The sequence below is a fragment of the Labrus bergylta genome, chromosome 3 (assembly GCF_963930695.1).
Source record: "Labrus bergylta chromosome 3, fLabBer1.1, whole genome shotgun sequence".
NCBI classification, from domain to species: Eukaryota; Metazoa; Chordata; class Actinopteri; order Labriformes; family Labridae; genus Labrus; species Labrus bergylta.
The window spans coordinates 6,197,053-6,209,209 of NC_089197.1; the positions used below are offsets into that span (position 1 = coordinate 6,197,053).

Consider the following 12,157-nt stretch of genomic DNA (forward strand, 5'->3'; position numbering starts at 1 on the left):
CGTAATAACGAGATCTTTAGCTCGTAATAACAAGAAACCAGGCCAAAAAAAAAATTCCCCACATGAATGCAATACACTTCCGTAGATACTCAAACATTCACATATTTTTGATTTAAATCATTCGATTCACAAACTATTTCAACTCTAAATGCAGAGGGGCCTCTAATGGAGAGCTATCAAATAGTGCAGCAACACCAGGCTAGTGAAAGAGATTGGGACTTAAATTAGCGTGGGCTTTATTTTGAAGTTTTACTGTTTGTAATTACGTTTTAAACATTTAATATGCCAATAAAAACATTTATAAAATAAATTGAAATAAAGGAGCAGCCCCCAGATTTTCCTACTAGATGACACATTTCAATGTGACACCTGTTGCGGAAGTGGTTTTATTCTGACACTCTGGACCGGAAACAGAGCGTGTATTATCATGTTGGCTTGACGTCTGTTTAAACCGTGACACAGAGAACAGTCGCGCACAGACGGAGGAGTGAACAGAAGCTGCCGGGGAGAGTGATTGAAGACTGTGAGCAGTTTGTTGGATGTATCAGTTCGTCCGGAGACTTTTAACGGCAGAGTAAAGCGACGTTTGTCCGGAAGAAGCTTTGGCGGTGAGGTACAGTGGTAAATATTCAAAGACTCTGATTCAGTGAGTTTACCTTAAAATAAATCGGCACGTTACGCTAACGTTAAGTTTTGCTATAATTAAATACTTAAACTTATAAATGACTGATAATATCGAAAATGTACCGAAACTTTCCAGAAATAATCGTCGGCTCAATTTAGACGAGAGTGCGGGAGTTTGCCCGTGTAACGGTGAAAAGAGTGACCGTGTTAACTGGAGACTTTCAGTCTGTGGAGTCTGTGGTTGTCATGGTTACAACAGATGTTAAAGACCGAGAGTGTAGCAACAACATTGCATATTTTTAATGTCAAAACTAACATCAATTTATGTTTGTAACTACGACAAACCAAATATATTTTCGGCTGAAAGTCTCCATTTAACTCGGTCACTCTTTAAACCGTAACACCGGACAATGTCAACGTTAAATTCAGAGCAACACACGTAAATAAAATAATATAAATCGATTTAATCCTCAAATAATTCAAATTATTATTTCATTTTTGAAATTCTGCACATCTGTTAATGACTAAATTGATGATAATAGCCACCAAATAATAATCTCATAAAGCATAAAGCAGTCCAGGGTGACATAAGAAATGAACCAGGTGAACTTTGTTGGAAGGAGAGTTAATTACATTTTTAAAGAAAGGTTAAAGGTTAAGGTAAAGATAAGGTGTTATGTCAGAGAAGAAAATCAATTCAACTAAAGTCTGTTGTAACAGGGAGCGTGTTGAGTTTCACAGTTTAATGAGTTTAATGGTGTACAAATTAAAACTGGTTTTCTTCTAATCTTTTGCGTTTTGGTAACATGACGATGAGTACTGCAAGAAGTTCTACTCACAGCTAAATTAAAGCCAGAAGCCCAAAGGTAAAGTTTTAAAGTCATGATGAGATAAAGCAGCTCAGACACAGGACAGGTGTTTCAGTGTTCCTTCTCCTTGTCCTCCTCCTCTCCCTCCTCCTCCTTCTTGTCCTCCTCCTCCTCCTTGTCTCCTTCCCCCTTGTCTCCCTCCTCCTCCTCTTTGTCTCCTTCCTCCTTGTCTCCCTCCTCCTTCTTGTCCTCCTCCTCCTCCTTGTTTCCTTCCCCCTTGTCTCCCTCCTCCCACCTCGTCCCCCTCCTCCTTGTCCTCCTCCTCCTTGTCTCCTTCCTCCTTGTCCTCTTTCTGCTCCTTGTCTCCCTCCTTCTTCTCCTCCTCCTCCTCCTTCTTGTCCTCCTCCTCCTCCTCCTCCTCCTCCTTCTTCTCCTCCTCCTCCTCCTTCTTGTCCTCCTCCTCCTCCTCCTCCTTCTTGTCCTCCTCCTCCTCCTCCTCCTCCTTCTTGTCCTCCTCCTCCTCGCCCCCATCCTCCCGAGCGTTCAGGTGGAGTCTCTGGAGGACGGAGACGTCTCCATCTGTCCCCTCTGTTCGTGTTCATGTGAGGTCTCTTTGGTCTATTTGTGGATCACAGCGGGTCTCTGACAAAAGGATTGAACAGAACCAGAGTCCCCAGGGGGGACTGAGGGGGTCTATGAGGGTCAGGCTCTGAAAATTAGAGACCTGCAGACCTGAGACTATAGGGGTTGATGACACCAGAGTTTCAGCCCACAATTCATAGCTAGGGTTCATTCAGTCCTACTGCTGCACGCTACAGAGACTTTATCAGTCTCAGAATCAGATCAGATTTTAGGACTCCTGTAGCCTGAGCCGGGCCTAAAGGAAGCAATGTGACCACTCTTTAAGAAACCGGACCTTTTAAGTTGAACTCAGATGAACGTTGTTTTGAATTAGAGTCAAACATTACAAATATTTCACATAAATAAGTTTAAAGAAGTAACAAAGTGTCTGTGCTCCTGTGTGTCATCTGCTGGTTTGTGTGTTGAGCTGTCAGGTTTGTTCTAATGGGAGATTCAGTGTTGATGCTTAAACCTCATAAAGAGGAAAGAGGCGGGTTTCTCTGATTGGCTGATTGAATTATCGTCTTTAACACGATGTGAACACATCACACTCACATCCTGCTGCTCTGTCAGAGGTTTCCACTTTTAACCAGATTAAGGAGCAGATGGTGGGTCAGCCTCACAGAGAGACCCCTGATCTGAACCCTGTCGCTGCACTGGGGGGCGGGGCGAGGGTGGGGGGGGGGGGGGGGGGGGCTGCTCTTCTCTTTGTGGTCATGTGTTAGTCAGGCGTACAAAAGACTTCACCGTGAACATCTTCTCTGAATCTGTGTGAATCTGTCACAAAGAGCTTCACCTAAATTAGAAACAGAGGATAAAAATAAACAGGGATTCAAAGAGGAGATGTTTTATTAGAATAAAGAGAAGAGAGAGTTTAAAGACAAGCAGGACAAACAGGAGCATCAATGAAACGTTTAGTACAGGAAGAAGGATGATTACAGCTATCCTAAAATAGAGCTGCTCCATCGTCCCTTCTGGGCCTCCGTACATGTTGTGGTGGTGACTGTGTCTGCAGAGACTCTGTCCTCTGACTGGATTTTACTGTTCTGCTTTGTTCTGGTTGACTCGGGATGTTTCTTGGTGGAGCTGGTGTGTTTCCTCCAGCCAATGACAGCGCAGCAGGTGAGTTTAGGAGTGGATACAATTCAGTGATTGGACGCCATTCAAACCAGTGAATATGATGGCCATGGACGTAGCAGCAAAGAAGAGAAAATATAATCAGAGTGAGGAGAAACACCAAGCGGATAAAGCTCGTTCTAAAACGAGGGTGAACCTTGTGTTGGCTTTTACCTGTGGACGTGGAGTTGGTCTACTTCCTGTTGGACAGACAGGTGACAAACACCGGCCGTTAGCTTGTGCTAGCGTGCATTAGTTGCAGTGTAGGTACAAGCAGTAAACGTACACACTACTTCCTGCAGGGGGCGGGGCTTCTGGGGGCGATGAGCCCAGGAGGAGGGGCCATGTTTGAATGTTTACAAACATTTCTACTGACTCCTCCTTAAAAGATAAAGACTGATCGTTATAATATATTAGACGTTCAGTTAGAGATCAGAAGTCCAACTGTGTCTGCTCTTTAAAATCCGACCTCAACAACTCGTCTGTTCTCAGAAGGTCAACAGCAAAATCATTTCAAGCAATGCAAAAATATTTTGAGCAACATGAAAGCTTTTTAGAGACATAAAAAAAAAAAATTGTGACACGTTTCTGTGTTACACATTTCTGCGTTTAGTGAAGTGATTTTGCAGTCGACCTTCAGGGCCACCGTACTGTATGTTTGCACACAGTGAGGTCACTCCAAACGCTCTCAGTCACGGTCTGTGGTTCATGAAACACAGAGAGGAGCTGCAGCTGAAACACGGGGGCTTCATCACCAGAGCGTTTGGCACTCAGCCACTCGTACGTCCACGCTCAGCATGCAGAAGAGAGAGAGAGAAACCTGCTGACTGGATATTTCTGCACCCGCTCCGCTTCATTCTGCTAACCTGAACCAGATGTTTTCAGCTGTGATGAGGAGTCTGCTCCCTGTGTGGTCCTTGGTCACAGGAGCTGAGATACGCTGAGGCTCAGCGTATCACCCCCGGGCTGTTATGTCACTGAGTTAGGAAACTTTGACCTCTGTGGTGACAACACAGCGCAGCCTGCTGGATAAAACTTTTGACTTTATATTGTCACATAAGTGCATTTTCAGGTGTACCTGCTGATAAGCGGTGCTGCGTTTGAGCCGACATCAGAGGCATTTTGTGAACCTCGATATCTGAACTGCTCTACCTGGATCAGTCAGGACGACTGTGGTCTTGATTTTGTGAAACTAGCAGTTTGTATGAAACCAGCATGAGCTGCATTAAGACAGGCCTCCTGCTCCTCTTCCTCCTCCTCCTCTTCCTCCTCCCTCTCCTCCTCCTCCTCTCCTCTCCTCCTCCCCCTCGTCCTCTTCCTCCTCCTCCTCCTCTCAGTTGTTATTTGCTCTCTGGAGGTTCATGTTTTACTTGTATCTTTTAAGAAGTGTCCCCTGACAGCTCGGCGCTCACGCAGCACAGAGAGCTGAAGTGATGGGAGTCATTTTCTTTTCATCCCACCTCCATCAGGAGTGAAGCTTTCCTTTAAGCAGTCAGAGAAGAACTGTGAGTGTAGAGCAGCTCCTGACAGCGAGGCAGAGCCAGCTTCTTATTATTCTCCTGACGCAGCTCTGATGGAGTTTAATGGCATCAGCCTCTTTTACAAAACTTCAATCCCTTTTCCACAATTTTTCACTGCAAACAATACAGTCGGCTGTACAACTATCAAGCTGCAGCCACCAAAAAGGTTTTAATGAGGAGAAACAGGCTGCAAAATATAATCAAGACAATATAAAGACACATCGTAACAAATACAACGACAGAAACGTACTGCAGAAATCCAACACAAATGTATTAACGTATCCGGTATCGACAATAGGAGTGCTCCAGGCCAGAAGGTGGCGCTAAGCAGAAATGGATCGATGTGAAACCGGGTTTAAGGAGAAAATATTTGCTGGTTGATTTAGGCCACTGGGAGGATGACGTTTTAAGTCCAGTGGAGTCGGCTATGGCTGCAGCCTGCAGACCTCTCGTCTCATGCTTGATCCACTCAGCGCCCCCTACAGGCCTGGAGCACTTCTGCGGTGATGACTGGATATGCAGCGTTTATTTTGTTGCATTTCTTTTCAGTTGTACGTCTGATCATTTATTTATTTGTTTTGGATGTTTTATAGTTTGTTTTTGAATGTCTTTCTGTCCATGTCGGCGTGCTTCTCCATTTTGACCACCACTTAATCGTGTCTGTTGATGGCAGGATAAGCAGCAGGAGCAGTTTGTTGACTCTGCTTTGATCAGGATGGCGTTGAGTTCAGGAGCGTTTGATCGACTTGTCATTAAACACTTCAGAGATGAAAACAGTTGAGGATTAGTCAGCGCTCAGTCCGCCTGCACATGACGGGGATTCTGTGTTCTGTCAGTTTGTCTCTGTGAGTGAGCAGCAGAGGGAAGGTCTCGTCTCTGTGTGGGCAGAGCTGCTGTCAACAGATCTGAAGGTCGACACATCGTGAGTCACGTCCCTTCTGTATGACAGGACCACATCTTCATCTTCAGCCTGTAGCCGAACACACAATTACACATCAAGAAGACGCATAAAGTGATCAAAGATTTCAGGCCTGAAGTTCCTTCTGTTGTCAGATTGATCCGATTTGAACTCTCTGAGGATATAATAGACTCTTTTATTTTGTAGAGATTGTAAACCTCATGTTTTGGTACCTGTAGGTGTTAGGGGTGACATGACACCAGAGTTTGATTCAAGTAAAACTCAAACACACCACAGGAACGGAAATAGAAAATATTTAGCCGATTGCCCGTACCGATGTTTGTTTCATGACTTCTTACAGTGTCAGACTCCCACAATGCAACATGATCTCTAATGTTTGACATAAAAACAAGCCAGAGTTTGTCCAACAGGTGACCTCACCTACCCAATAAAAAAACTCTTCTCTGAGTCAGTTAGCTGAGCTCGATGTCAGCGTTAAATCGATTTGGAGAAAAGATAAAGATATCATGCCAATTAAAACTCAGGAACTATCTCTGCACATAAAGCTGCTGGTCTTCTTTTAAAGTTCTATCTTTGGGCTTTTTCTGCCTTTACTTTCAGAGACAGGAGTGGATGGACACAGGTCGGATTCGAACCCGGCTACCTGCAGCCCTGTTTTTAGTTATTTTATGATCCAAAATTCTCTGAAATCATTCGTCCCACATCAGTATACGAAGGCCGAGCGGGAACACGAGTCATGTAGCAGGTTTAACAAAAGTAAGAAACAAAAGAGCTTGAAAGCCTTAAAGGGTTAATTTTCCAATTGTTACAAACAAGCCTGCAGGTTGAATCATGATTAAAAAAAAACATGAATCATGAAGTGAATCACACAAACGCACACGGAGCATGACTTTGACAGCCTGATTCATCGCTCTCATTACATCATCGATTTCTCCGTTTCTCGCCCGTTTCCTCGTCGTTTCATGTTGTGTAGGTTGCTGCGGCGGCTCTGAAGGAGCATCATCCATCATGCTTTCACTCCTGCAGGTAATGTTATGGTTGCTATTGAAACGGATGGACATGAGGTAGACTTCGGGGCCGGGGTCACAGTTGTTTTTGTTTAACAGAAAAAAAGAAACGAGCAGCAGACGGAGCTGTCGCTCAATATAAAACATAATAAAAACCATCAAGTAAATATTTCACACGTGACCAACATGTTTGTGTTTGAAACGGTTGACTCTGTTCTCGCCACAGGTTATCTCGTACTAAGACTTTCTCTCCTCTCTGCAGCTGAAGTGAAGCAGAACAGCGTCAGAGGACGAGCACGTTGGTTCTCCACCTTCACCTGAAACACAGTCATTAAACAGGTACATATGGTACGATACCTTCTGACGCTTCTCTGTCCTCTTCTCTATCTCTTCACACTTCTTCTCTGTTTGTTTAACCGCTATGAGTCAGCCTGACCAATGAGAAGGCTCGTACTCTGACAGCAGAATGTGTTTACATCCAGGTAGAAAAAGTGGATTTATTGTGATCGCCCGACTTCCTGTAAACATGTCAGACTGACTGCAATTGTGCATGATACATTTCTCAAAGTCAGACTAACACGTCTACATAATGTGGTTGGAGATCAATCAGACCCAAACTGGACTCAGACTTCTGGGCTTCTGAGCACGCTCCAAAGTCCCCCATGATGGGCTTTGACCACCAAGTCAGACAGAAAGAAGTGGTGTTGTTGCCTGCCTTCAGATTAGTGTTGTAGTCAAGACCACACTGACTGAGACCAAGACATACAGGTGACAGGTGACAGGTGAATCAGCTGTGCAGCACATCATCAGTACCTGACGCCGCATCAGACTGGTGCTGTGAAGTGAAGAGTTCTCATCTGGTCATCTCCTCGTGTCAGGAAACAACGTGGGATGTGAGGAGACACATAAGTGAATTAAAAAAAGACCCACAGATGAAGTGGACCTCTTCCTCCTCCTCCTCCTCCTCCTCTTCCTCCTCCTCCTCCTCATCCTCCACATCTTCCTCCTCCTCCTCTTCCGCTTTGACTTCATGTTTGTATTAAATATTTAAAGTCTGAATTTTAAACTCTATTTTGGGGCCATGACTCTTTCCCCCTGTGCACAGTCAGCACTCGACATTACATCACTCTGTCCTCGAGTCAACTCGGAGAGAGACACGTCATTTCCCACCACATCACCACAGACCTGCGTGACTCAGCGCCCCACATCAGCTCAAGTTCTCATAAAGGGAGGAATCCGTCTGTCCATCTCTTTACCCAACGTGCGTGATCGGCGTGTGTGGCTTCCTCCCACAGTCCAAAGACTTGTTAGATTGTGATGACTCTGAGTTAGGTTTGATGTGAGCGTTGATATGTTTCTGTCTCTGGATGTCAGCTTCACGCCCAATGATGGCTGGAGGCGCCTCCATTAGATTGGAGGCTAACACTGCAATCACGTGGTGTGGTGAGGTGAGGTTTCTGAGATTGACATGGATATGGTCTTATGGTCTTTCATCGGCTTCGATCTCTTTAATGTCTTGGTCTTGACTCGGTCTCGAGCACTCTGGTCTCAGGTATATTTTGGTCTTTTAGTCAGTCACATCCTGCCTTGGTCTTGGTCTTGACTTGGTCTCTTGATCCCTAAAGGTCTTGGTCTTGGTCTTCACTCGGTCTCTTGATCCCTAAAGCTCTTGGTCTTGTCTTGGTCTTGGTCTTGGTCTTCACTCGGTCTCTTGATCCCTAAAGGTCTTGGTCTTGACTCGGTCTCTTGATCCCTAAAGGTCTTGGTCTTGGTCTTGGTCTTGACTTGCTTGGAGCACTCTGGTCTCTGGACGTCCTGGTCTTGGTTAGTTTGTTCACTATGTATTTTTACAATTAAGACGGTGTGCTGGAGTTTGTCTGCAATATTTAATAATTAAAAACAATAAATTATCTGATATCGTGTTCACGTCCAAAACCCGTCAGACAGTTTCTACCTCGACCTCCGGGCTTCACAAGAGAACCACACGAGGGAGAAATTATCTTATTTCATGCTCAAAAGTCTCAGAGATGCAAACGTGATAAAAACAGGAGATGAGAACGCACTCACACACACACACACACACACACACACACACACACACACACACACACACACACACACACACCACACACAGTGTGGTGTGTGGAGAAGGTTTTAGCTCACACTGACTGACCTCCTGCTCTGAATGTTAAACAGCAGAGAGAGAGAGGTCTCAGGCTGGTCAGAAGCAATCTCCCTTTAATTATCTAATTCATCAAACACTCCAACGAGCCTCTCCAACATGTTCGGGTTTATTGACTCTCACTTTGTCCTCATTAAACTGCAGAGAAGAAGAAGAAGAAGAAGAAGGAGAAGAAGAAGAGGAAGCTCTCAGGAATCTCAAGTCTGCATCTTCGCAGTGAGAGGACGGAGAAACGGATCAGAAGTCTGCTTGTTTATTATACTGTAGAGCTGTCATGATTAGAGGAGGGGAAGATTCTTATCTTGAGATTTTAAATAGAGTCATAACCCACTTTTTTTTAGTGTTAGCTCTTTAACTAACTCAGTCTCACAGATGACTGGATCCTGAAGTACTAACTCAAAAATAGGACTTTGAATCCAGAATCGTTTTGATCGAAAAATATTTCTCAATCAAATCGTGAGACACCCAAAGATTCCCAGACTGCTAATACAAATGAAATGATAGAGACCTGTTTTTATACCACGACAACAAAAAGTCCTGGACCTCTAATACGGGGATTTAAAATGACAAGCAAGCTCCTGCACACGTTCTGGATATCACAAATGTGTTGGCAAACGTTTGGCTGACTAAAGATGTGAAGTTCTTCAAAGCTTTGGTTCATTTGAATACGAATGATGATTAAATAACTCGGACTGTGACAAGATCTCGTACCTCAAGAACACAACCAGTCTAATGTTGGACTGTAAATCAGAAGATGTCCTCGCCATTTTTAAATGGTCTGTGTGTTATCTGGAGTCGCCTTACTAAAGAGCATATGGGATAATATGCAGGAAGGATTTCTCCTTTGTGTTTCTCTCGTTCCTGTTGTCCGGATTTCCTTTCTGCTGAGGTGGAGGTCGGAGCAGGCCGTGCATGGATGAGGACGGCGGTGATTGTGGGGACAACACAGGTCCGATGGCGGAGGCTGGGCGTCAGGGACGTGGGTGGTAGTAGAGCCAGATCACCTCGCTGAGGTTGGGGGAGCGCCGTCTACTCGAGAGCCCGGCCTCTGCTGGCAGGAGAAGAATCCTGAGCTTCTAACACACTGACGCCAGTGACAGTGGAGGGGGGGGGGGGGGGGGGGTCCATGCAGCAGGCCGTCCCCACCAACAATCCAGAGGAACCTGAAAGACCTGAGAGCTCAGAGCTCCCATGAGGAGATGTGGTCAGTAGCTCTATCAGTACAGATAGAGCCATGCAGTAATCACTGCACATGATCCACATATCGATAGAAATGTCTGAATTTTGGAGCGCAGGACTGCGGGACAAAATATTCTATTCCTGCATATCTGTGTTTCCTGAATGAAGGAAAGTCCTGCATGAATTCAAAGATTAGAAATGCTCCGTGTGTCACACAGGGGTGCCCGCTGTGAAATTCATCTCGGTACGATTTCAGTCAGACTAACATGTTAACAGGGATCAATCCACTTCCTCTAACATGTCAACTTGCTGACAGTGGCTGTTCAGCGTCATTCTTTGAAGCCGGTGGTTTTTCCTCCTCAGTCCACCTCCTCTTCCTACTTCTCCTCCTCCTCCTCCTCCCTCCTCGTCCACCTCCTCTTCCTCCTTCTCCTCCTCCTCCTCCTCCTCCTCGTCCACCTCCTCTTCCTACTTCTCCTCTCCTCCTCTCCTCCTCTCCTCGTCCACCTCCTTTTCCTCCTTCTCCTCCTCTTCCTCCACCTCTTCTTCCTCCTCCTCCTCGTCCACCTCCTCTACCTACTTCTCCTCCTCCTCCTCCTCTTCTTCCTACTTCTCCCTCCTCCTCCTCCTCCTCGTCCTCGTCCACCTCCTCTTCTCCTCCTCTTCCTCCTCCTCCTCTTCCTCCTCCTCTTCCTCCTCCTCTTCTTCCTCCTCCTCCTCCTCCTCCTCTTCCTCTTCCTCTTGTCCTCCTCTTCTTCCTCTCCTCCTCCTCCTCTTCCTCTCCTATTCCTCCTCCTCCTCTTCCTCCTCTCCTCGTCCACCTCTCTTCTCCTCCTCCTCCTCCTTGTCCACCTCCTCCTCGTCCACTTCTCTTCCTCCTCCTCCTCCTCGTCCACCTCCTCTTCCTCCTCCTCCTCCTCCTTGTCCACCTCCTCCTCGTCCACCTTCTCTTCCTCCTCCTCCTCCTCCTCCTCGTCCACACTCCTCTTACTCCTTCTTCCTCCTCTCTTCCTCCTCCTTGTCCACCTCCTCCTCGTCCACCTTCTCTTCCTCTCCTCCTCCTCCTCCTCGTCCACCTCCTCTTCCTTCCTCTTCCTCTCCTCCTCCTCCTCCTCCTTGTCCACCTCCTCCTCGTCCACCTCTCTTCCTCCTCCTCCTCCTCTTCCTCCTCCCTCATCCACCTTCTCTTCCTCCTCCTCCTCCTCCCTCCTCCTCCTCGTCACCTTCTCTTCCTCCTCCTCCTCCTCTTCCTCCTCTCTCCTCCTCCTCTTCCTCCTCCTCCTCTCTTCCTCCTTCTTCCTCCTCCTCCTCTTCCCCCTCTTCCTCCTCCTCTTCCTCTACCTCCTTGTCCTCCTCCTCTTCCTCCTCCTCTTCCTCTTCCTCCTTGTCCTCCTCTTCCTCCTCCTCTTCCTCCTCTTCCTCCTCCTCCTCCTCCTCCATCTATATATAATATATATATAACATCTTCGTGTGTGAGCAGAGGAGTTTCTCAGGAGAGACTTTTTTAAAGGATGAAGAAGAAGAATCAAAAAGCTAAAGTCTGAGATTGAAGTGTTGGAGTTATTTCTCTCCCTAAAGCAGCAGCTGTGCTCGCTCTCACTGTGTGATTGTCGAGTAGCGTTTACGGCTCATCGCTGCGCTCTGTTAAAACATTTCTTTTAATGAGAACGCAGACGACCCTCCACTCTGCCTGCAATTACACAGGTTTCTGACAGCAGTGCACTCTGGGTAATTGTAATTGTCTTTTGTGAGAGGTCGGGGTTAATGAAATAAGTGTGTGTGTGTGTGTGTGTGTGTGTGTGTGTGTGTGTGTGTGTGTGTGTGTGTGTGTGTGTGTGTGTGTGTGTGTGTGTGTGCACTCAGTGTTATTAACACGTCTCTGTCAGCACAAACACACGACATGCCGACCTGTCACAGAAAACATGTTACAGACACAATATCTGCAACCACACACAGACACGCAGAGACACACACACACACACACACACACACACCACACACACACACACACAGACACGCAGAGACACACACACACACACAGACACGCACACACAGACACACACACACACACACACACACACACACACACACACACACAGACACGCAGAGACACACACACACACACAGACACGCACACACACACACACACACACACACACACACACACACACATACACACG

At 46.3% G+C, this 12,157-nt stretch overlaps 1 protein-coding gene across 14 annotated transcripts in view; it reads left to right on the forward strand.

Moving 5' to 3' along the window:
* The first annotated feature begins 452 nt into the window (after window positions 1-452).
* Window positions 453-12,157, forward strand: part of LOC110003487 (tetraspanin-18B) — a 19,355-nt gene continuing 7,650 nt past the window's right edge. The window contains exons 1-3 of one of the 14 annotated variants that reach the window (XM_065952539.1): window positions 457-646; window positions 6,583-6,635; window positions 6,879-6,964. In XM_065952539.1, the coding sequence (XP_065808611.1) occupies window positions 6,962-6,964 (3 nt within the window). In that variant the 5' untranslated portion in view covers window positions 457-646; window positions 6,583-6,635; window positions 6,879-6,961. Of the gene's footprint in view, window positions 647-6,582; window positions 6,636-6,878; window positions 6,965-12,157 lie in introns of all 14 variants that reach the window. The other 13 variants (XM_065952540.1, XM_065952537.1, XM_065952542.1 and 10 more) reach the window with 13 other exon arrangements.